Source organism: Sorex araneus, chromosome 6 (assembly GCF_027595985.1).
Source record: "Sorex araneus isolate mSorAra2 chromosome 6, mSorAra2.pri, whole genome shotgun sequence".
NCBI classification, from domain to species: domain Eukaryota; kingdom Metazoa; phylum Chordata; class Mammalia; order Eulipotyphla; family Soricidae; genus Sorex; species Sorex araneus.
The window spans coordinates 53,740,874-53,764,926 of record NC_073307.1 but is presented as its reverse complement, the minus strand read 5'-3'; the positions used below and the strand labels follow the sequence as shown (position 1 = coordinate 53,764,926).

At 54.2% G+C, this 24,053-nt stretch overlaps 1 protein-coding gene across 2 annotated transcripts in view; it reads left to right on the top strand.

Annotated features, from left to right (window-relative positions):
* PCSK6 (proprotein convertase subtilisin/kexin type 6) overlaps nucleotides 1-24,053 on the top strand; it is a 93,483-nt gene that overhangs the window by 35,660 nt on the left and 33,770 nt on the right. For both annotated transcript variants that reach the window (XM_055143480.1, XM_055143479.1), the window contains exons 3-7: nucleotides 4,894-5,004; nucleotides 5,735-5,878; nucleotides 8,111-8,187; nucleotides 10,560-10,648; nucleotides 20,215-20,387. In XM_055143480.1, the coding sequence (XP_054999455.1) occupies nucleotides 4,894-5,004; nucleotides 5,735-5,878; nucleotides 8,111-8,187; nucleotides 10,560-10,648; nucleotides 20,215-20,387 (594 nt within the window). The remainder of the gene's footprint in view (nucleotides 1-4,893; nucleotides 5,005-5,734; nucleotides 5,879-8,110; nucleotides 8,188-10,559; nucleotides 10,649-20,214; nucleotides 20,388-24,053) is intronic.

The following is a 24,053-nucleotide window of genomic DNA, read 5'->3' as shown; positions in this document are numbered from 1 at the left end:
GGAAGCCCTGTGCCAGGGCACGCAGGTCTCTGAGAGCAAGCAGCTCTAACCAGCAAGGAGAAGCGTGCTCAGGCAGCAAGCGTGGGCGTCACCTCTCGAAAGCAGTGTACCGAATGTTACCTTGGTGTGGCATGTAAGGAACTATTTCAGTTCTTCCCAAAGGACATTTCTCATCAAGTTGCCATGGAGAGCTGGGTTCTTGGTCTGGTTCCGAGACGCTCCACTGGCAATCATGGCTTATGTATTGACTGAGTGAAGGGTGAGTGGGAGAAACTGTTTATCCTTGAGCGCTGTTCCCAAAATACCCTCCTCTGGGGCATCACGTTGTGGGTGTTTTGGTTTCTAGCACAGGAGGAAGTGGTCCCCTGGGCAGTCAGTCGGTGATGTGAGTGAGCTGCGATGATGTAGACACATCTCATATGTTTCTGAATTCATGTTTAACGTGGATGGTCGGCAGATGGGTGGGCCAGTTGAGTGCCAATGGGAGCATGAGCGGGTGGGTAAGCTGTGTGGGTAGATGATTATATGGTGGGGTGGTTGGGTGGGTCAGTTGGGTATGTGGGCAAGTGCATGCACAGATGGCCGGATGTTGGAGTGGATGGGTAGACGAGTATGTTGGTCGAGTGAATGATGTGTAGATGGATGGGTGGCTAGGTGAGTAGGTGGTTGAGTAGATGGGTGGGTAGGTGGATGGGTGGGTAGGTGAATAGTTGGTTGAGCGATGGTCAGATCAGTTGGGTGGGTGATGGGATGGACAAATAGTCGGGTGGATAGGTGAGTCGGTTTGGTCAGTGGGTGAGTGGCTAGATGGAGGAGTGCTTAGATGGGTAGGTGGGTGGTGAACAGATGAATGGAAGGGTGGGTGAAGGATAAATGGATGGGTGGTGGGGCACGGATCAGGGCAAGCAGAGCGCATGGACACCGGACAGGTCTCTGCTCGAATGCCTAGGCTGATTGTGAAGGAAGCCTGGCTCTGGGAGCTGCAAGGTGGGGACTGAGGTTCCCCGTGGTCCATTGTCTGTCGAGGTTGGAGAACCTCCTTGGCTAGGAAGGGGGTCACTGCAGCTGTCCTCCCGTTTCCCTTTCCTCTCACTGCTTCTGTATTCTCTCTGGTGATGACAACACACTTGTTCTTCATCTGAAGGCCTTGGGGCCATGGACCTAGGACCATGTCCAGCTCTCCAGCAGGGCCAGGCTGTTGGCAGGGAGGAACGCCTGTCTCCCTACTGAAGCTCACAATAGGAAGAGAACAGGACGGTGGATTTTGTGGTCCTTTTCCCCCAGGGACTTTAAGCATTCAGATGTTTCCCAGGGGGGCGGAGAGATAGTACAGCAGGATGGGAGTTTGCCTTGCATGAGGACAGCCCAGGTTTGCTCCTCAGCATCCCATAAGCTGTCCTGAGCACTGTCAGGAGTAATCCCTGAGAACAGAACCAGGAGTAAGCACTGAGCCTTGCCAGGTGTGGTTCAAAAACAAGAACAAACAAAAAATGTTTCCTGGGGCTCAAGGAATGGCAAGGCTGGCTGAGCCCAGTTCTAGTCCCTAGCAGTGCGTGTGGTCCCCAGGGCACAGAGCCAGGAGTGGCCCCTGAGCACGATGGGAAGAGCCCCCTCCCTCAAAACAAAAATGCCATTTTAGTTTTAAGAATGAAAACGAGGGTGGAGCAATAGCACAACAGGGAGGGCGTTTGCCTTGCATGCCACCAACCCGGGTTCAATTCCCAGCATTCCATATGGTCCCCTGAGCACCGCCAGGGCTAATTCCTGAGTGCAGAGCCAGGAGTGACCCCTGTGCATTGCCAGGTGTGACCCAAAAAGCAGGGGAAAAAAAGAAGAAGAAGAAGAAGAAGAATGAAAACGAAATGGAAATGAACTTAATTTGGTTGGGGACCGTAGCAATAGCACAGCAAGGAGGGCGTTTGCCTTGCACGCAGCCAGCCAGCGTAGCTTCACACCTTCCAGACACTTGGCTGCTCTTCCTTCTGACAGTGGTCGCTGTGGTGTCTGCAGAAGATCATGTGCTGAGGGGCCCAGGCCTAGCGGAGCTACTGGGCTTGTCAGCTCTACTGTATTAAAAGGGACCATGCTCGGGGAGGCTCTGCGCCCATGTAGTGCTGGGGATTGAGCTCAGGGCAGGCATCTGCTCTACGCCTTGCAGCGCCACCCCCAACCCTGGGCTCCCACATCTCAGGGGCCTGCCGAGTGCTCCATGCAGTTCTGGCCCGAGGGCAGCCACCTGAGTCCTTGCATGAAAGGGGGCAACTAGACATTCTCAATGCAAACAATGAGGTTGGGTTTTCTCAAATGCAGCCACCAGCAACCGCCCGCTCCCTCCCCCCTCCCGCCCCACCCCCACCCATGAAGCTTCTTTGTAAGCTCCTGGCTGGGTGGCTCCCAAGAACCGTGCCAGTGGAGAAGAAAGAGGTCAGGTGAGCAGCCGCCAGCCCCAGCCCCGTCCGTGGGATTGGCTGGTGGTTTCTTGCACTAATTAAATGTTGAGCCCCAGGGAGAGCAAAGAGCTGTGGCGGCCAATTATGAATTCCGGACTGCAATTGGGAGACCTCGGCTTCATCCTTAGCATCTTGGGGCCAGCCAAATCAATTAGCTGCCGGTCGGGCTAATGCTTACTTTGCTTAAGCCTTCCCAGTAAAGTACTGGGCGCAGTGGGCGCTACCCCAAAGTCCTTCCGGCCGCGTCTCTCTTGTTGTGCGTGCAAATGCCTGCTCCTCCTTGTCCCCAAACGTCCACCCCTGGCCCCTGGGCACTTGGAGAACTGTGTGGCTCAAAGTGTGGAGAAAAGGAAAAGATGATGGAGTCTTAACTCAGAGGCATTGGCCTAGTGCTGGGCCTTTAATGTCTTCAAGTGATCCAACTGGAAACGAGAGTTGGGAGGGCTGAGAAGGAAGCCCTAAGCCGGTGGCCCTGCAGTTTAACCAGACAGTCTGTCTGATGGCCAGAGAGCGCTTTGATAAGTGCTGGAATTTACAAGCTGCCCCACCTTGAGTCAAAGCTGAGAGCGGAAATAAGGGCCCCAAGAAAACCCAATTGGATCCAAGCTGGTTGCAGGGGATCCTGAGACTGGGGGTGGGGGGTGGGGGCTCGCACACACAGGCAGATTAAGCCTCTTGATGCAGTATGGGAATTGCCTGGTGGTTTTGCTTTCACTCTTAATTACCTTTGCTTAGTGTTTTTAACCATCTTTGCAAAAGGCCCTTTTGCTCCAAATGCTTTGTGATCTACGCTCTCCTGGGGCGCATAGCCCGCGGTTCTCAGCGTGCAGGATTACTCGCTGGCGCTCTCTCTCTCTCTCTCTCTCTCTCTCTCTCTCTCTCTCTCTCTCTCTCTCTCTCTCTCTCTCTCTCTCTCTCTCACTGAAAGCATGAAAGCATTTGTTTTTAACAGATGCCTTTGCCAAAAGTCTGGAGAGGGCTCAATGTTACCAGAGCCTCAGCCAATTGCTGAAAGTGCTCGCAGATTTCTTTGAAATTACTCGTTGCTGATGGCGTTCCAAACTGGCTTATCATCCCATACGCTGGCCCAGGTCTTCCAGGTCCTTAGATTTGGCTTCGGGTGGGGCCCGTTTCTGCTTTCAGTCCCGAGTGATAAAGAAGCTTGGAGCGGGACCCTGAGAGGGCCAGGTGCCAGCGCTGGGAGCCGCAGGACCAGGGTTTCTTTCCACCTCAGATGCTGGGAAAAGATTGCAAAGGCCCGGAGAGGCTTTCTGGTTGGCCAGCGGGGGACTTTGTCCCGCAGTTGCATGGAAGCTCAGGTTTCCTTCCAACACTGATGCAACGATCTTTCCATTAACCACAGATGGAATGTTATCTGTCAGTTCTGTGTGCTGGGGCCATCCGGACTGCAAACAAACAGAGAGTTCCTGGCAAATACGGGCGCTGGGACAGGGGCTGACCGAATAAGTCTCGGGTGTGGTCAACAGAGGAGTTGTGGGGGGTGAACAGAGTTTATAATTCTCTTTTCTATGCTGGGGGACGTGGGGGGCTCCCTAGCTGTGCCCTGGGGACCCAGTGGCCGATCCTGGTGACTCACAGTCAGCTGTTGGGTGGCGTGGCTCCTTGTTCTGGTCCAGTATTGCCTCAAAACCATGCCTGGGGGTGTTCAGGGGCCTGCAGTGCCGGGGAGTGACACTGGGGCCTCGTGCTTGCCAGGCAGGAGCAACCTGACTCCGGGCGTTGCCAAGCTTCTGTCTTGGACTTTTTTTTTTTTTTTTTTAAGAATTTCTCTTTTGGGGGCTGGAGTGATAGCACAGCGGGTAGGGCGTTTGCCTTGCACGCGGCCAACCCAGGTTCGAATCCCAGCATCCCATATGGTCCCCTGAGCACTGCCAGGGGAGATTCCTGAGTGCATGAGCCAGGAGTGACCCCTGTGCATCGCCGGGTGTGACCCAAAAAGCAAAAAAAAAAAAAAAAAAATTTCTCTTTTGGAGGAGAATTTGGTTCTCTCCTGATGGTGCTTGCAGTCGGGGCTACCCTATTTGGCATGAAGGGTCCTACCCAATTCTGCTGCAGGGTTTGCTCCGCAGCCCAGCTCGTGTCTCCTTTTTCAGCTGTTCTAGAAGGACGAGGGAAGCACTTTCAAGCCCTCTCGGGAGCAGGGTGCCAAGCTCACCCCTCTCTCTCAAGCCAGCTTCCCGCAGTGTGCTTCCCTCTAGTTCCATCCAGGATGTGCCACCTTGCATGACTTTGGTCTGGGGGCTGACTCCTTGACTCTGCACTAAGGGATCACTCCTGGTGGGAGCTGGGTGGAGGGAACACAGCAGGTCTCAGGGTTGGACCAGGGTCGGCCCCACGCAAGCCAGCACCTGCGCTGCGGTGCTGTCCTTCCAGCACTGGGAGATGTTGTGTGCCGTATCACAGCCAAGTTCCTTCCTGCCAGGTCAAATGGCTACAACAGCAGCAAGTGAAACGCAGGGTGAAGAGACAGGTGCGCAGTGACCCCCAGGCCCTGTATTTCAACGATCCCATATGGTCCAGCATGTGGTACATGGTGAGTAGGGTGGGCTGGCCGTCGCCCAGAGGTGTGCCTGCAGTGAGCCATTTCCCCTATCTCTGACCACAGCTCATGTTAGGTGTAAAACCTCAGGTGGATGGGGCCGGAGGGGTAGTCCCACGGGGAGAGCACTTGTCTTGTACACAGCTGACCCAGGTTCAATCCCCAGCACCCCATAGTGTCCCCTGAGCCCCACCAGGAGTGACCCCTGAGCACAGAGCCAGAAGTAACTATTGAGCGCTGTCAGGTGTCGACACTCCTCCTTCCCCCTCCACCCGCAAAAAAAAAAAAAAAACCCTCAACTGGATGGAGGGGTGGGATGTTCATCCTGGGTGGTGGGGGTGTGGAGACAAGTGCTTGCGGCACAGGGATGAGCTTGGATGACAGCTGTAGAGCATGAAAGCAATGCCCTCCGCTTCTGCCAGACTGCGCCCGCACAGGAATGAGATCCCTGGAAACTGCAGGTCCAGGTGCAGAAAATGCACATCCAGGGGGGGATGTGCAGCACCCCCGCCCCCACCCGCATGCTTCCTGAAAAAGTGGGGACAGAGCATCTCTTCTGGTGGCTCTGGGGAAAGTGCTCCCTTCCTTTTGTTTTGTTTCCTTTGGGTGGGGGTCATGCCCGGTGGTGCTTGGGGGCTAATCCCAGCTCAGGGTTCTCTCCCAGCCGTGCCAGGGGACCCGGGGCTCCCACAGCCAGGGGTGTGTATGTCTTCGGTTCCCACAGCACTGTGGCGACAAGCAGAGTCGGTGCCGCTCAGAGATGAACGTGCAGGCGGCATGGAGGAGGGGCTACACAGGGAAGAACGTGGTGGTCACCATCCTGGACGACGGCATCGAGAGGAATCACCCCGACCTGGCCCCGAATTACGTGAGTGGAGCCTGGGAAGGGATGTGGACAGATGTCCCAGATTGTCAGCCACGCCCACCCGGGGATTAACAGCTCAGCAGGCTGTCACCCAGGGCCTGGCACCCCTGATCTGCCAGGCAGGAGGAAAGCCGAGGGGGCTGGGGGGACACAAGCTCCTTCCTGCCATCCAGACCAGGGACAGGGACCCATGATCCCAGGAGCCCTAAAAGGAACTGACACCCTTTGGGGTGACAACATGGAAGGGACGTGGGCAAGATATGAGTCCTGGACCCAAGTTCCCTGCGTTCCTGTTCTGACACTGCAGACCTCCAGTGTACCACTCAGTATGTGCCTCAGTATCTCCTTCTGTCCAGTGGGGTTAATAAACAGGATTCATCTCCCCTGGGGTTACTGTGACAGTGAATTGAATCTCATAGTGTAAAGAAGTGCTTGGGGTCTCCATACCTGCATAAATGCTTTCCGTGTGCTTATGGGTTCACCCCTCTGGGCTGCACTGTAGGACAGATAGCCGGTGACAGTCAGGCTCGGGAGATGGCTCAGAGTCTGGGGTGATGCTTTCCATGCCCAAGGGTCAGCGTCCAATCCTTGGCACTGTGTGGCTCCCTGATGCCAGGGTGTTTCTGGTGGCCTGAGAACCACTGGGCTCGAGTCCAAGCATTCAACCCCCAGCCCAGGTGACCAAGTGTCACCCCCTTCAGCTTGGAAGACCCTCAAAAGTAAAAAGAGATGTTGAAGTCTGGTATTGGAGCAACACCTGAGATTGCTCCCAGTATTGAAACAGGACAAGAGAGCGGTCCTGGAACTTCAGTGGAGTCCACTGTAAGTGGAGATGCAAAGATATGCATATTAAAATTACAAAGTGAAGGCCATTCGGACTCACGGCTACCCCCAAGGATGAACCTTAAAGACGCGAGGCCAAGTCAAGTAAGCCAGTCCCCCAAGCACAAAGGCCTGAAGACCCTATTGACAGGGGCTTCCCAGAGCCAACAGGGCCCTGGAGAGAGGAAGTAGGTAGGTAGCCAACAGGAAGTAGGTAGGCGGAGCTTCCGGGGCAGGAAGTAGGGGTGACATAGTTACAGGAAGTAGGGAGGGAGGGCTTCAGGCTGTGGGAGGCATAGAACAGAGATAATGGAATACTATGCAGCTGTTAGAAAAAAGGAGGTCAAGAATTTTGTAGTTAAGTGGATGGGCATGAAAAGTTTCATGCTGAGTGAAATGAGTCAGAAAGAGAGAGACAGACATAGAAAGATTGCACTCATCTATGGTATATAGAATAACAGAGTGGGAGACTAACACCCAAGAACTGTAGAAATAAGTACCAGGAGGTTGACTCCATGGCTTCGAGGCTGGCCTCACGTTCCGGGGAAAGGTCAACTCAGAGAAGCGATCACCAACTACATTGTAGTCGAAGGCCATGTGGGGGAAGGGAGTTGCGGGCTGAATGAGGGCTAGAGACTGAGCACAGCGGCCACTCAACACCTTTATTGCAAACCACAACAGCTAATTAGAGAGAGAAAACAGAAGGGAATGCCTTGCCACAGTGGCAGGGTGGGGTGGGGGGGAGATGGGATTGGGGAGGGTGGGAGGGACGCTGGGTTTACGGGTGGTGGAGAATGGGCACTGGTGAAGGGATGGGTTCCCAAACTTTGTATGAGGGAAGTATAAGCACAAAAGTGTATAAATCTGTAACTGTACCCTCACGGTGATTCTCTAATTAAAAATAAATAAATTAAAAAAAAAAAAAAAAAGAAGAAGCAGAGTGGGCACTTGAGGGACAGGAATCGGGGGCGTGGCATAGAGACCGGAAGTGGGGAGCGGGGCTTCAGGGACAGGAAGTGGGGCGTGGCATAGAGACCGGAAGTAGGGAGGTGGGGCTTCGGGGACAGGAAGTGGGGCTTGGGCCAGGGGAGAAGTAGGGGTAGGTCGTGATTTGCGGGGACAGAGGTTCAGTTTTGCAAGAGGAAATTCCTTCAGGGGGTGGGTGGGAGTCACGGTTGCGTAAGCCCAAGAATGTGCTCCAGGTCATTGATCCGGGCAGTGAGACACAGTTGGGGTCGGTTTGGTTTTGTGGGGGGCTCCACTGTCCAGTACTTACAAGCTGACATTTTGGGGGGGACCCAGGCAGGCCGGCCTTTTCCCCTTCTCCTTCCTGTGCATGCAGCACAGGAAACACTTGGGAACAGGCCCTCAGCGGCCAAACTGCCTCCTTCACTCACTGATTCCGTCTCCTAGGATTCTTACGCAAGCTATGACGTCAACGGCAATGATTACGACCCTTCTCCACGCTACGACGCCAGCAATGAAAATAAGTATGTTCTTGGGGCAGGAGCCATACACAGCGGGAGGGTGTTTGGCTTGTATGGAACCAACCCATGTTGGATCCCGGCATCCCTTGTGGTCCTCAGAGCCCACCAGGAGTGATGTCTGAGTGCAGAGCCAGAGCAAGCCCTGAGCACTGCCAGGTGTGTCCCCTGCCCCCCCAACACAGTCCTGAAATCTGGCACCCTCCACTGCTTGCCCTTTGTGGTCTGCCCTTTTTGTTTTGAGTGGAAGATGGCATGCCTTTGTCTTTGGGTGCCCCTTGCCCTTCACCCCCAGGAGGTGGTGGCTGGAGGACTCCTGTATTTCTCGCTCATCTTGAGTCTTAGTCTCCTGAAACTTCTTCCCAGAGACGATACCCCCTTCCCTTTGGGATAGAAGGGAATGTGCTGGCATTGTGTGCTCAGCCCTGGATTTAGTCCTCTGCACCCCATGGCCTCCCCAAACACCATCCTGGGAGTGCTGTGAGCACCACCTTTGGGCCTGAACACAGAGCCCTCTAGTCTGCTGGGGTACTTCTGGGAAAGATTTGTGAACTGTACCCCCATCTACACTGCTTGGGAACACATACCCCTCTCCGCCCCTTGGTTTAAGAATATGTTCAGGGATAGGAGAATTGGTAGAACTCTTAATCTGCATGTGTGAGGTTCAGAATCCAATTTCTGGCACCATGAAAGAAAGGGGGGAAATATGTTTAGAGGAGCGAAACAATAGTACGTTGGGGAGGGTGCTCACCTTCCATGCGGCTGACCTGGTTTCAATCCCCAGCACCCATAGGGCCCCCGGAGAACCGGCCAGGGGTGATTCTTGAGTGCAGAGCCAGATGAAAGTCCTGAGCATCACTGTGTGTGAACCAAAAACTAAAATAAAAACAAAGCATATGTTCGGTCAGGGCTGGGAATTGGTTCAGTGTGTGAGCCTCCGAGTTTGATCCCTGAGCACCGTTGCATGTGGCCTTGGTGGCTCTCCTGGTCTCCTGTGTCCCACGGCCCTGGCATCGCTGGGCACACAAATCAAAATCCTGTCTCCCAGGAGGGGCCCTACAAAGCAGAGAATACTCGGGGGCCAGAGCTGTGGCTCAGGTGTGAAGCACAGGGCGTGGGCACAAGACCTGGGCTGGGTCCCAGCACTGGAAGACAATATGCAGAGTAAAATGAACTTAAAAAGAAAGAAAGTGGCCCCATCCCCTCCAGGTCGGTCTCACACATCACTGCAAACGTACTTGTGTATAACCCCCCCCCCACACACACACACACCTGCCCCCGTCACCGTGGTGCTGGCAGCTGCACAGGCCTTGGAGTCATTCCTGCCGCCTGGCCCCACGTCTTCCTTCCCTGGGCTGTGCTCGTCCTTCTCGCTGCCTCGTGCCCATGCCCATGTGTTTCCTATTCTTCCAGAAACATCTGGTTGCTGCCCAGAAGCCCCCTCCTCCCCCACTGCATACACACTCATGCCAAGGGGCTCCGCGTAAATTCCGTTTTCAGGGCTACATCCTTGGGTTCCAGGATGCCCACGGGTGCTGTGTCATGTGCTCCAGTGCCCCCACCAGGGCAGCTGCCCCATTCAGTGTCCCAAGGTGCCCTTTCCGCTTGCATGTCGGGGTGCAGGGCACCTCATTTCTGGCTCTGTGTATGGGACTCCGGGAGTGTCCCACAGTGCCCACAGTGATCCTTGAAGGGCCAGCTTGAATCCAAGGCAAAACTGGAAGGTTTGAGCTCTGGGTGGCAGGAGAGGGTGGGGAGGAGGGCAGGGCAGGTGGGTCTGTCCTCTACCATTCTTCATTGTTTGTTGAGCTTTGGTTTGGGTGCCACACCCAGAGGTGCTGAGTACTTACTCCTGGCTCTGTGCCCAGGGATCACTCCTGGTGAGACTCAGGGGACCCTGTGGGGTGCCTAGGATTAAACCTGGGCCGGACGCTGCAAGGACAGTGCCCCACCCTCCCCCACTGTGCTGTTGTTCCCGCCCCTGTTCTGAACCGTATCTAGGAGCGGCTTTTCATATGGGGTGGGGTGGGGGTCTCCCAAGCTTAGGGGGCTGGTGATGGTACTCTGCTGCCTCATCTGCCTGCTTCCTCAGTACTGGGGGTCACCAGGGTCACCCGGGGAGCTCGAGGACACCTGCAGTGCTGGGCATCGAGCTCTGGGTATGCTCCTCCTCACTCCTGTGCGGGGCAAGGGAGGGGAGAGTCCCCGCAAAATCATCACTCGCCATCGCCTGGGGCGGAGCAGGAGTTGCACGGAATGGGCCTTGCCTCCTAACCCAGTGACGGAGACTGGGTGTGGGGGCTCCCCTGGCCAGAGAGCAGCCACACGCCAGCCCCGTCTCCCAGGCCGCGCGCTCAGTTCTCTCCCGTCCGCTGCAGGCATGGGACCCGCTGCGCAGGCGAGGTGGCCGCCTCGGCCAATAACTCCTACTGCATCGTGGGCATCGCCTACAACGCCAGGATCGGAGGTGAGAGCAGGTGGCCGGGCCTGCGTCATTCATTTCCCGCCACCTCGTGGGATGCCCAAGCAACCCTGGAGAGGCCTCCCCGAGCACCATGGGACTGACCCGGCACCACAAGGGCCGCCCGAGCAGTGTCGGATCTTTGGACCCTCATTTCAGTCTGCCTTCTGGGGAGCTGAGAATCGTCAGGCCCTGAGCACCACTTAGAGCCACCCCCCCCCCCCCCGCCCCGTCGCCCTGGCCAGTTTCCCAGGGCCCAGCCCCGCTACTAGAGTCTCAGCCACTTCCCTGTTGGCTCTCCTCACCGCCACCACCAGCAGTCAGGCCTGGGGGCGGAGGAAGTGGCTCCCCTCTGCCTGGAAAGCTGAGGGTCTCATCAGAAAGATGTCCCCCTGAGGCCGGGGCCAGAGCACAGCAGGGAGGGTGCTGGCCTTGCATCTCCTTGACCCAGGTTTGATCCCCGGCATCCCATAAGGTCCCCCAAGCACCACCAGGAGTAATTCCTGAGCACAGAGCCAGGAGTAACCCCTGAGCATCGCCAGGTGTGACCCCAAATAAGCAAACAAGCAAAGCAAGACTCCCCCTGCTCTTCTCTTGGTTGGTTTGGATCCCATGCCGGAGCTGCTCAGGGGTCACTCCGGGCAGTGCTTATCAGGGGAGGGGGGAGCATAAGGTGTTGGGGACTCTTTTTTCCTCCTGGTCCCACTTGCCCACATGACCAGATCCCAAAAGCCCTGTGGGTTCTGTGCTCCCCAAAGTCCCTCCATGGATTCCTGTCACCACCTTTCCTAGAACCTTCTAGATGACTGACTTTCTGATTCCCTCTCCACTTCTCTTGGGCCCTTGCATCTCGGCTTGCCGCAGGACCTTAGTCATGAAGTCTCCCTTCGCTGGAACATGCCCGTTGCCCTGAAGCCCATGGCCTCTGGCCAGTTCCTGCTCCCTGGACTGCATGAGGGACCCTCCTGGGGCTTCATGCCCCCACCCGACCCATGCATCTTGCTCACAGGGGGGATCGGCTCCTCTGGACCCCCAAAGGAGCAGAGCCTGGCCCGGGGCTGTAGGCTGTGCATCTTCAGTTCCCCTGACTGCGTTACGGTTCCAGTGTCCTGCAAACCTGGCTAAGGACTGCTGGGTGGCAGGACCCGGGGCGTCTGCAGGGAGCACAGCAGAGCCGGGACTGAGCCGCTGACTTGGTCTTGGGCCCTCCCCCCGGCCCTGTGTCTGCCTCTCAGTTAGGAGGGCTCCAGGCTCACTCACACCTCCCAGGGCACCTCCTTCCCTCCTGTCTTACATGGGGCAGCAGTCACCCCCTCATTTCCTCTGCTGGATCGTTCACCCAAGGAAGTGTTGAAGCTTTGAAAGGAATGTTCCCACACTCCTCAGGGGCCTCACGAGTTAGAAGGCAGACATGCGTGCTTATCCCCGTGTATGTTGGAAAGCCGTCGTGCATGTATATCCTCATGTATGTTAGAAGCCGTCATGCATGTTTACCCTGTGTTTGTCAAAAAGCCTCCACTGGGCCAGAACGACAGTACAGTGGGGAGGGTGCTGGCCTTGCATTCAGGTGACCCAGGTTCGATCCCCAGCACCCCATATGTTTGATCCCCAGCATCCCATATGGTCCCCTGAGCACTGCCAGGAGTGATTCCTGAGCACAGAGCCAGGAATAAGCCCTGAGCACGGCCAGGCATGCCCCCCACCACCCCACCAAAATAATAAAACCCACCATGCATCCTTATTCTTGCTTCAAACTGTCCAGTGACTTTGAAATCCCGTTGTACACGCCCTCTGTCCCCACTGTCTGTCTCACATCCTGCCTCATCTCAGTTTTCCTCCAGACTTTCCTTTAGGATTTAAAAAATAATGTGTTGCTTAACAGGCTGCAATGATAGAACAGCAGGTAGAGTGCTGGCCTCGCATGTGGCTGACCCTGGTTCAATCTCCGGTACCCCCTAGGGTCCCCCACAAGCCCCACCAGGAGTGATCCCTGAATGAAGAACCAGGAGTCAGCCCTGAGCACCGCCAGATGTGGCCCAGCCCTCCAAAATAATGTTTTTAATGTTTATTGATTGAAGTTGCGTTCTGTATTCATAATTTTGACACATCGTCCCCCCCCTGAAGTCCTGCCTGTCCCCCGCAAACTCAGTTCTGTGGGTCGCACCCCCTTCCCGTGACCTTTGGCTCTTGGTTGCTCTGTATTGTGCCTCTTTTAGGGTCTTGTCTTCTAGTGCAGCGAGGCAGGTGAGAAACAACCCTGGCTCTACCCCAGAAAAGGTCTCTATTTCCTCTTCACTGGCAAGAGATACCTTGGTGTGCCTGGAATCCCAGCTCATGGTTATTTATGCTCACCATTTTGGCGGAGAGCTGGGGTGGGGGGTTGGCACCCTTGTCACCACTCAGGAGAGCCACTCCCAGTGGTTCTGAGGACTCTTCGGTGCCAGGCACGAAATCGCGGCTCCCACACACAAATCCTGAGCACCAGCCCTTACGTTCCCCCGACTCTGTCTCAGCATTTGGAAGATGAAACTCCCCTGCCCTCTGGCACCTGCTGTTTCTGAAGATGAATCTGTTGTCACCCTCCCAAGCCCCTCAGAACAGTGGGATTTGTCCCACTCGTGCCTTATCCAGCTTTTTCCTATTTGCCTCCTTCCTGTTGCCGCGTGCCTGGATTAGTACAATTTTCCCTCCTATCCAAGCTTAAGTTTGCTGTGATTCACAGTGGGTTGTTCTCCTTTGTCTCCATCACACGTGACAGCATGGCTTCCATATTACTTCAAATATTGACTTCTTCCAAGTCCGTGTCCCCCCCCCTCGCCCCCCGCCGCTCATCCTCCTTGGGCACAAATCTCAGCTAGCTCGTTTACGAGCCTATTTTATTTCAAACTCTCGGGCATCCCGTATAGGAGCCCGGGATCTAGGTCATTTATAGGTGTGTTTGCAGTGCCTGGGTTTTCTCTCTGCCCTGAGTCACAGGTCCCTGCCACTGCTCCCTGTCTAGTCATTGTCACTGGACGGTGGACATTGTTTTTTGCGGTTTTAACTTATGTCACCTCTGAACAATGTTCTATTCGAGCAGACAGGCAGCACCTTCTCAACTTGTAGAGACTTGATGAACCTTTTTGGTTTGTTCCCTATGGTTGGTCTCTCTCCGATTCGCCTTGAACCTAAGGAAAAAGCCCTTTGATCAAGATCTTTTATGCCTAAAACATGAACTTTCCTGGGATTTGAGGAAGAGACAGAGGTGCTGGCCCAGACCCAGAGCAGACTGGGTCTGCACTTGGGCAGACTCTGCTCCCGACTAACCGCCTTGCCGTGGGCCGTGGCTGAGCTGTCTGCTGTGCCCACTGCACCCGCTTCCCTCAGGGACTTCCCTGGGCCTCTCCCCAGCACATGTCACTCTCTGTAGAGTCTGGCTTTCTGGAGTCTCTCCCTTCCCCACTGCAGACTGCATCCCTTGCCCCCTCAGAAGAATGAGACCGGCCACACTTGACTCGCTGGAGTCCTGGTCCCTAGGTCCTGAAAAGGGAAGGTCCCATGAGGAAAAAGCCACATGACAATGATCATAGCCAGGATGGATGTCTTCGAGGTGGTGGCAGTGGGGAAGGCAAGGGAATCAGTACGGCCATACCTGGCGGGACTCGGGGATCCTGTGGGGTGCCGGGGATCAAGCCCGGGTCAGCCACACACACGGCAAGTGCCTTACCCACTTTACTATCATGCTAGACCCTAAAGAGTAACTCTTAATCACTAGTTTAAGATGGTTTTTGGATGACCAATTGGATCAATTTTCTCTTATGATCCCTCTGCTCCCCCAAATTTCTTGGTTCTTTGAGGAGCACATTTTCTCTTTCAGATGAATTTGAAAACCTGCTTGTCAAGTTCCATGTAAAATCCCAACCGGCCTGTGTGAAATTTGTATCTTAACTAGAGGGGCGGGGGGGGGGGGGGAGAGCTTCCCATGCAGGAACCTGGTCTGTTTCCATTCATGTGGGTTTTCTCTCCCACCTTGCACAAGTTGTATCACTGTCTTTCTGCTCGGTCTTCTTCATTTCTTCTTGGGCTTCTCACTGGGTTGACTTTCAGTAGTATTCCTCGTGGGGGTGAACCTCGGAAAGTTAACGATTTCTGTCTCTGGATTTTTGTACCTTGCCACCTAGTAAACCCTTGGAGTAGCTGATTTTTCTTTTTCTTTCTTTTTCTTTTTTTGGTCCTGGATTTTCTAGATGCAAATAAAAACTGCCTCTAGAAAGAGGCATTGTTCACATGAGGAGCTTTTCTTCCCTTTTCCTGTCTTATTTTGTGGTGATAACAAAATATCAACTATCGAATCGTGGTCTCTCCCACTGTGACTTAGCCAGTGATGTTTGCCTGGACCTAGGGACCAGGACTCAAGCGAGTCAAGTGTGGCCGGTCTCATCACTGTATCATTGTATCACTGTCATCCCCTTGCTCATAGATTTGCTCGAGCAGGCACCAGTAATGTCTCCATTGTGAGACTTGTTACTGGTTTTGGCATATCGAATACGCCACAGGTAGCTTGCCAGGCTCTGCTGTGCGGGCGAGATACTCTCGGTAGCTTGACGGGCTCTCCGAAAGGGGCGGAGGAATCGAACCTAGATCGGCCGCATGCAAGGCAAACGCCCTACCTGCTGGGCTATCGCTCCAGCCCTAGCCAGCGATGTATCTCGTTTAATATTATTTGGGTTATTTTTTGGGGGGTCCACCCCCGGTGATGCTCAGGGATTAATCCTGGCTTTGTGGTCAGGGATCATTCCCGGTGGGGCTCAGGGGCCATATGGAGTGCTAGGGATTGAACCCGGGTCGGCTGCATGCAAGGCAGACACCCTCCCACTGTCCTATCACTCCAGCCCCCCTTAATGTCATTTTTGAAGTCTTTCCTAGATCCCTCTGCAGAAATTCCCCCCTTTTCACTTCTGGGGATTTTATTATATTCCTCGAGTTCTTAGAGGCTTGATTGGGACTGAGTGTTAGAGTTGACTGCATGCCTTTCTAAGGAAGCCTCCCCAGAGTGAGGTTAACTGCATTGTTTGCCACCTTGCCTGTGGAGTCTGACACAGTCCCTGGCACCAGTGTTGGACGTGAGCTTCTCTCTCCTCGAGGTCAGTTCTCCTGGAGGACGAGTGTCGTCCTTCGGCCACCCCACTATCTCCCACAGTCAGCATTCTGATACAGAGTCTGCACCTTGATTTGTAAGACAAACTGAACACCACTTAATTTCACTCGTGATGTTTCATGCCAGTCCTGGAGGAGGAGCCGGGAAGCCGTGCTCCCTCTCAGGGTGCTCCCCCTCCACACTGTCTCCACGGATGCTGCTGTTCTGATCAATGGCTGAACCACTGGATCCATCTGACCAGATATGGAGCTCTTTGATTTTTATTGATTTTTCCCTCCCCAGGATTTGTTTGTTAGTTTTGGGGCCATACCCGGTGGTGCTCAGAGCTCACCGCTGGCAGGCTCTGGGGACTGAACCCAGGTTTAAATGCATCCAAGGCAAGCACTTTTCCAGCCCAGGTCACCCTTTTCGAGAATTCATTCTATTCAGGTTTTCTTCTATCCATAGAATTTCATAGAATTCATTCTGTCCATTTATACCTGAGGACATTTTGTTCATGAAAATTCCCCAGGACAATTATGCATTTCTAAAGTATTTTAAGTATATGACAAATTTAAGATCATAGGCTGATAATTAGGAAGTACAGCCTCCATATTTACAGTCATAATTGTTTCTCGCCTCACTTGTTGCAGCTCCTTTTTGCCTTGATCAGACTAATGGAAAATGTGCTATTTCCTATAAATTATTTTTCCAAATAGCTAGATTTGACTTTTTTAAAATTCAGTTCTTTTATTTTGTAATTTGTGGATTTCTTCTTTTCTTTATTGATTCCTTCAGCTTTCAATTTTTTATTATTTCCTTGCCTATAATGTTTCATATTTTTAATTTGGGGGCTTTGATGTATGCTAATAAGTAAATAAATATTTTATGTATTTCCTTCTCATCACCTCTCTGGGGCTTAATTATACAGTCATTTCTGAATAAATTTGTATTTTAGCTTTGAAATTTCTTTCTCTCTTTCACTCAAGGGATTTAAAAACATTTTCCAAGTGAGTTCGTTTCTTGGCATTCTAATTGTTACTAATTTTTTAATTTATTGCATCTGGATCAAAGACTATTCAGCATAATTTCTGCCCTTCAAAATTTGTTGAGAAATTCTTTGTGATCCTAATATATGTTCCTTTTTTTGTAACTATTCCAATTAATGTTTGAAGTGTATTTTTATTCTATGCCTATTGAGTGCATGAAACTATATAAATGAGATCAGAGGATGGAATTAGCTCAGAAGTGGCCCACAGTGACGTCGAGTTTCAATGTACGTTGTGTGATTCGCACAAGAGTCTCTTAAAAACTTGAACAGACATTTACAAGTCAAGAGATTTTTATGTGGAAAAAAGAATCGGGTGTGGCCCTTGCCAATTCGGTAGCTCTGGCCAGCCCGGGTCCTTACTCATTCACAGGGCAAGTGTCAGCTGGTGTTAGGCTGTGATTGTCCTTAAAGAGCAAAATCCCCTTTATGACCTGGCTCAGTAACCCAGCCTGTCCCAGTCCTTCCTGTGGCCTACCTGGCACCAGATCCACTACTCCTGGTCAGTTCCCAAGTTCTGTTTTGTGTAGGTTTCCTTGATGATCAGGGATTCCTCTACTTCTCTCATTTCTTAATGTATAACTTGGTCACACGGAGCACAGAAACCCCTGTGTTCATTCTTATGTATATCAGTGGATTCTAGTTGTGAGAATTTGTAAAGGAAGTTTTGCATGCATAGTCATGAGGCTTTGGGTCTATAATTTCCTCATTTTTTCCCTGTAGTCTTTGTTTTCAGTCATCAGGGTAATACAAACATGATTGATTGGTTGATTGATAAAGCAAGATAGTTTTTATAGAAATTTATTTAGGAAGATGTGAGGAGATAGAGGAGAGAGAGAGAGAGAGAGAGAGAGAGAGAGAGAGAGAGAGAGAGAGAGAGAGGAGGCGTCTCCACAGCGGAAACTAGCGAGCAGGCAAGGTCTAAGGAGAACATCTTGCAGAGCAAGCCGGCTCATGCAAACTTCAGTCTGGGATTTAGTCAGTGAATCGCCTCCTCTTCTCTGTCCCGAAACTCATAGAATAGATGCTAATATCTTTTGATTGTTTGTCTGGGGCCACACCTGGCTGTGCTCAGGGCTTACTCCTGCCTCTGCATTCAGGAAATGCTCCTGGCAGTGCTCTGGGCACCCTGTGGGGTGTGGGGATCAAACCCAGGTCGGCAAGGCAAGAGCCCTGCCCACTTTACTGTCCTTCAGCCCCAAAACCTTTCATTGTTTAAAATTAAGTCTTGTGCACCTGGAAATTTCTTTTGGGAAATCATCATCATCATCATCATCATCATCCCGTTGATCGTCGAACTTCTCGAGCAGTCTCATTCACCTCTCCATTCGTCCTAGCCGTGAGATGTTAGAAGCCTCTCTCTACTCATCCTTCCCAACAATGCCACATTAGAGGCTCTTTCAGGGTCAGGGTCATATGCCAAAACCAGTAACAAGCTGGGTCTCATCCTCTGACTCTGAAATTCCCCTCTTTGGGGAAATGTTTTATTTATATTACAAATTCATTGTCTCAACAAGCTACAGGTTTGTTCAGATAATCCACTTTGGGGCCAGAGCAATAGGACAGCGGGTAGAACTTTTGCCTTGCATGCGGGTAACCCGGGTTCAATCCCGTATGGTTCCCCAAGCACGGCCAGGAGTAATTCCTGAGTGCAGAGCCAGGAGTAACCCTGAGCATCACCGGGTGTGACCCAAAAAGCAAATAATAAAATAATAATAATAATAATAATAATAATTTTTAAATTTTTTAAAAAGAGATCCATTTCACCTTGGCACTTACTGTTTGTTTGTTTTTTTTAATCTAAGCTCTCTAGTATTTTTCTGTTTTCAATTTCATTGTCTTTTTTTTTTTTTTGCTCTTATCTTTATTATTTCCATCTTTTCTCTTGCTCTGGGCTTATTTAGCTTTTCTTTTCCTAGGATCTTGAAGTGGTTGTTAATTTGCCACAACTTCTTTTCTAAGGCAAGCAGTTGTGCTCTCAGCCCCACCCCTCCCGCCCCAGAGCCAACAATAAACAGCAGTCCCCAGATTCTGAAGTGTTCTAATTTTCATTCAGTTGAATTTTTCAATTCCATTTCATTGTAATTGAAAAGAAAACTTCCCCTCCGAGGTGTCCTCTTGGACCTGCAGCGTGTTTTGATATGTGCTGCTCACTTTCTGAGAGGGTGAAGATCTTCCTGCTTCCTCCCGGACTGCAAGCTCGGTTCCCTTGTGGATGGAGAAGGCATTCCCTGGCGTTCAACTCTTCTAAACCGTGTGAAGGTTTCTTTGCTGGCCCTTTGGCTTCTGTGCTTTGGACACTTGACTGGAGACGTCTCGTCCTGCTGTCGGCCGGAGTGTTCTCCAGGGGAGAAGAGAACCACACTAGATGGCAGTTTGGTTGTTTTTTGTTTTTTGTTTTTTTTGCTTTTTGGGTCACACCCGGCGATGCTCAGGGCTGAGTCCTGGCTCTGCACTCAGTAATTACTCCTGGCGGGCTCAGGGAACCATATGGGATGCTGGGAATCGAACCCGGGTCGGCCGCGTGCAAGGCAAATGCCCTACCTGCTGTGCTATTGCTCCAGCCTTTGGCAGTTTGGTTTAAAACCCACCAAACAGGCTCTCAAGTGTCCAGGAAGAGGGCCTGGGAGCACAGCGCATACGGTGCTTGCCTTGAATGCAGCCAGCCCGGGTTCCATCCTGACGCGGCTCTTCTGCTCCATACACTGACCCCGCCCCGCCCCCTGCCCGCTGCTCAGGCCGGTCCTTGGAGCAGCCCACCCAGCCCTGTCATGGTCCCTGTTAGCTCCAGGACGGCATGAGCAGCCAGCAGCAGCTCCCTCCCCTCCTGGCCATCATTTGCCACCAAAACAGTATGCCCAGACGCTTTTATGTCTCTGACCGCCTGGGCTCAGTGGATCTTTCCTGTTTGATGCTGGGTGGGGGGCAAGGTTGGCTGCTGGCTACTGTCCTTCCACGTGGCATTTCCAGGGAGCCTTGTGTGCCGTGAGAGCTAGTATTGGAACAGCAAGTGCCGATGGGCAGTACTTTGCCTCTCCATCTCCTTGCTCGGCAACTTGTCAGCCTGGGGGCGGTGAGGGGCGGGGCGGGGGGGGGGGGAGATGGAGGCTTTGTGAGAATGGGAACCGTCACGCTTCTGTCTCACTCGTCAGTCACACTGGTTCCAGGATGAGGCGCCTGGAGAGAGGTGTCAGGCTTGTGTTTTGACATCAGCTCGGTGTCCTGCTGGCAGACCCTTTCCTTCGTGCCTTAGGGTACAGCATAGCCAGGGCTGCGGAGACTCAGGGCCCAGAGCGCAGGGGTGCGTGCTTTCCAGGAGCCTCGAGCTCAATCCCCAGAGGAGGCCAGAGAGACAGTGTGGCATCTCTGCGGGAGCGTGGACCCCACTTCTTCCTTGTGTGTGTGCAGGCATTCGCATGCTGGATGGGGACGTGACGGATGTGGTGGAGGCCAAGTCACTGGGCATCAGACCCAACTACATCGACATCTACAGCGCCAGCTGGGGGCCCGATGATGATGGGAAGACGGTGGACGGGCCTGGCCGCCTGGCCAAGCAGGCCTTCGAGTACGGCATCAAAAAGGTAACGGGGCCGTGACATAACAGCAAGGGTGCTGGCCTCGCATGCGGCCAACCTGGGTTTGATCCTCAGCACCCCATAGGGTCCCCTGAGCATTCTGGAGTGATCCCTGAGCACAGAGCCAGGAGTCAGCCCTGAGCATCGCCGGGTGTGACCCCCAAATAAAAACAAAACAGGGGCCAGAGCGATAGCACAGCGGGTAGGGCGTTTGCCTTGCACGCGGCCGACCCGGGTTCGATCCCCGGCATCCCATATGGTCCCCCAAGCACCGCCAGGAGTAGTTCCTGAGTGCAAAGCCAGGAGTAACCCCTGAGCATCGCTGGGTGTGACCCAAAAAGCAAAAAAAAAAACAAACAGAAAAAGGGTGTGAGTGAGTGAGCTGGGGCTGGGGGAGCCTGGGTGTGTGTGTGTGTGTGTGTGAGAGAGAGAGAGAGAGAGAGAGAGAGAGAGAGAGAGAGAGAGAGAGGAGAGAGAGAGGAGAGGAAGAAAGGGAGAGAAAGTCAGAATCACTGGGTGTGGTCCGAAGCGAATCAGATGTTGTAATAGGAACCAGCCCACTCATTGCATTGGGCCCCAGGGCCTTACTGGCCATCCACGTCCACTCTGGTGCGGGCCTAACCATCCGAACCTCAGACCCAGTTGTGTTAGAGGTGCTGGACTGTGACAGGGAGGGACTCAGGGCCGCTCCGGGCCAGGCCTGAGCTCTGCCCTAGCACACCCCTGGGCAGCTTCAGCAGGGCAGGCTCTGAGGGCTGGCAGGACGCGTGGACGGGCTGCAGGACAGGCCTGGCATGAGGGGGAGGCCCCGCGTGGGCCCCCAGTGCCGCGCCTCCTGAGCAGGGCTGCAGCAGGATTGTGCCCGCACCCCCGCCAGGCCTGGTCCTGGGAGAGGAGGGTGGGCTAGGGTCAGGGACGTGACTGCTGTCATCCTCGAAGGCGCCATCTGGCTGCTTGCCCACCAGCCAGGGCTGCAGGTGTGCGGCGCGGGCAGCCCTTGGCCTCTCCCAGGTGGGTCCCTCCTGGAGCTTCCCATCACTATTTTTTTGTGGGGGGTGCTCCGGCCCCTGTAGGAAACTGGGGTCTCGCTGCTCTTCCTGTAGCCCGGTGAGCTGAGACTTTCCTGGTGGAACCTTCCAGGGCTTTAAACCACAGTTGCAGACTCGGAGCACGGGCTCTGTCCCCAGCTGCCCTTCGTGAGGGGTGGGGGGTGGTAGGGGACTGACCCCCACTCTAGGCTCATCTGAGCTGTGGCCCTGTGTTTTCCAGAGACCAAGGCGGTGGGTGGGAGGAGGACAGATGGGGGCTGGCCACGGCCCAGGGCAAGGCCCATTTCTGGGTGAGGACGGCTTCTTGGAGCCAAGAGACGGAGCTGTGGTCAGCATGTGGGCGCTCCCGGGTGACCCCTGTAAGCCCAGCCCAGCGCCAAAGGGAAGGCCCCAGGAGCTGGCCCTGGGCTTGCGGGAGGCGGAGCCGGGTGTGGGTTGGGGGCCCGGAGGGAGGGGGAGGAGATCCAGCCCAGTTTATCATGGGTGTGAGGGGGTGGGGTGGGGTGATTGCAGGCGGCTCTGGGGGACCCTGGGCTGATGGCTGTTCTGTGCCCACAGCAGAGTCAACTGTATGGGTGCTGGGGGCCTTGCCCACGTGGGTCCAGACTGGCCACAGCACCGCCCATCCCCTGAGCTACCTCCCCATCCCTCTTGACCGATTTTTAAGCCTTTCCAAGAGTCTGACTATACCCACACCCATGTTTAAAACCTGTCTGATAAAGAGCGGAAGGAGAACTCCATCTGTCCACCTTTCTTCGTCTCCCCGGCCTGGCGGGTCCCCAAATCTGCCCCATAACAGAGCAGTCCTGTCTGTGATGGCCTGTGAGTTTATCCGTCTTCCTCCAGCGTCCTGCTGTGGGGTACTTCTCTCCTGAGTGTTCCACCCCAACGCCCTTACTGACTCCCCCTGACCCCCACCTTCCTTCTGCTTCCCGAGCAGCAGCCAACATATTCTCGGGTGGATGCAGAGATCCATCCCAAGGTGGCCGCAGCCCCTCCTGACTGCCTAAGGTCTGAGGTGCTCGCTCCTCACCCAGAGCAAGACACTTCAGTCCTGAAACGTTTACCCAGACACGACACCCCAGGGGAAGACAATGGAAAAGCTTCCTTGGGCCCCGGCACTCCCAGAGAACGCCTAGAACACTCTGGAACATTCTGGAAGCCTCAGGCATGGCCAGGAAAGCCATTGCCCTTTAAAGTACCCTCTACCCTGCCCGCTCAATAGAGCCCTTGGATCTCACTGTGGCTATCAGGGGAAGCACTCATGGGGTAGCAGGAGATTGCAGGAGAGGAACGGGGCGTGGCAGAGCGGTGACAGATGGAGAGGCGTGAGGTTGGCTCTGGGACCCGAGCGTTAACGGCCACGGGTGTACAGACGACTTGGGACAGCGAGGATGGAAGGCTGCTGGTGTGGCATCTCAGACTGCACTAAGGACATTAAACCGCACTGACCTCTGTATGTCGAGAGAACGATGGCACGAGTGACGGGGAGCCTCCTGGTGCCCCCTCGGCCTCCTCTCTCCCCGACAGCCCCGTGAGGCAGGGGCAGCTCCGAGCCCCGTGTACCAGCCTGTGTCTGAAGATCGAAATCTTCCAGAGTCCAGCGGGGGCTGATTCCACACAAACACGCAGGAAGGCAGGATATCCCCAGCTGAGGGAGAACACTCTTCACCCACCCCTGCCGGTCAGCAGAGACAGCAGGATGGACAAAGACCCTTCCAGGGTCATGGTTCTGAGCAGGAAGCATTCTCTCTAACTTGCTGCTAAACTGAAGTGGAAATTTTTTCTGGGGGGTGCTACCCCCAACTCTGTGCTCTCTGCTCAAGGATCACTTCCTGGGATCACCCCAACAGGGCCAGGAACCCAACTGGGGCTGTGCACATGCCAGGCAAGCACTTTAACTTCAGTCTGAGATGCCACACCAGCAGCCTTCCATCCTCGCTGTCCCAAGTCGTCTGCACACCCGTGGCCGTTAATGCACGGGTCCCAGAGCCAACCTCACGCCTCTCCATCTGTCACCGCTCTGCCACGCCCCGTTCCTCTCCTGCAATCTCCTGCTACCCCATGGAATTCCTCTCTGGGAGCTGTGTCATTCGGTGTGGGGAGGCTCCGGGAGCTGCCATTTGGCATGAAGCTGCGTTGGCGGGGGCTCGGACAGCATCCTCGGGGAGATCAGAGCCCGCGGGTGCTTCTGAGCTGGGGGAGGAATCTGGACCCCCGCCAGGTGCCACACAGGCTCTGATCATGACCCGGGCAGGGAACATGCTGCCCGCAGGGGCAGCTGAAGCACCGCCGGTCTGCCCTGGTCTCTCGTGGCCGCGGTGCCGGGGATCAAGCCCTGGGCCTCTCACCCGTGAGGCCAGCGCTCTCCCGCTGGGCAGCCCGCCCCAGCCCCTGCCCAGCCGAGCTGTCAGCTCGACAGGCAGCTGTTTGTTTCCTGTGGCCCACCGTAGCTTTATTCCCTCCTATTGCCCACAGGGGTGAGATCATCCGACACTTGTCTTTCTCCTCACTTTCTTCACTTCGTCTGATTGCTCGAGGTTCCTTCTGTGCTGCTGCAAATGGCAGAATTTCATCTTTTAGTGTAGTTTGGCTCGGTTTGGTTTGGGGGCCACTCTCGGCG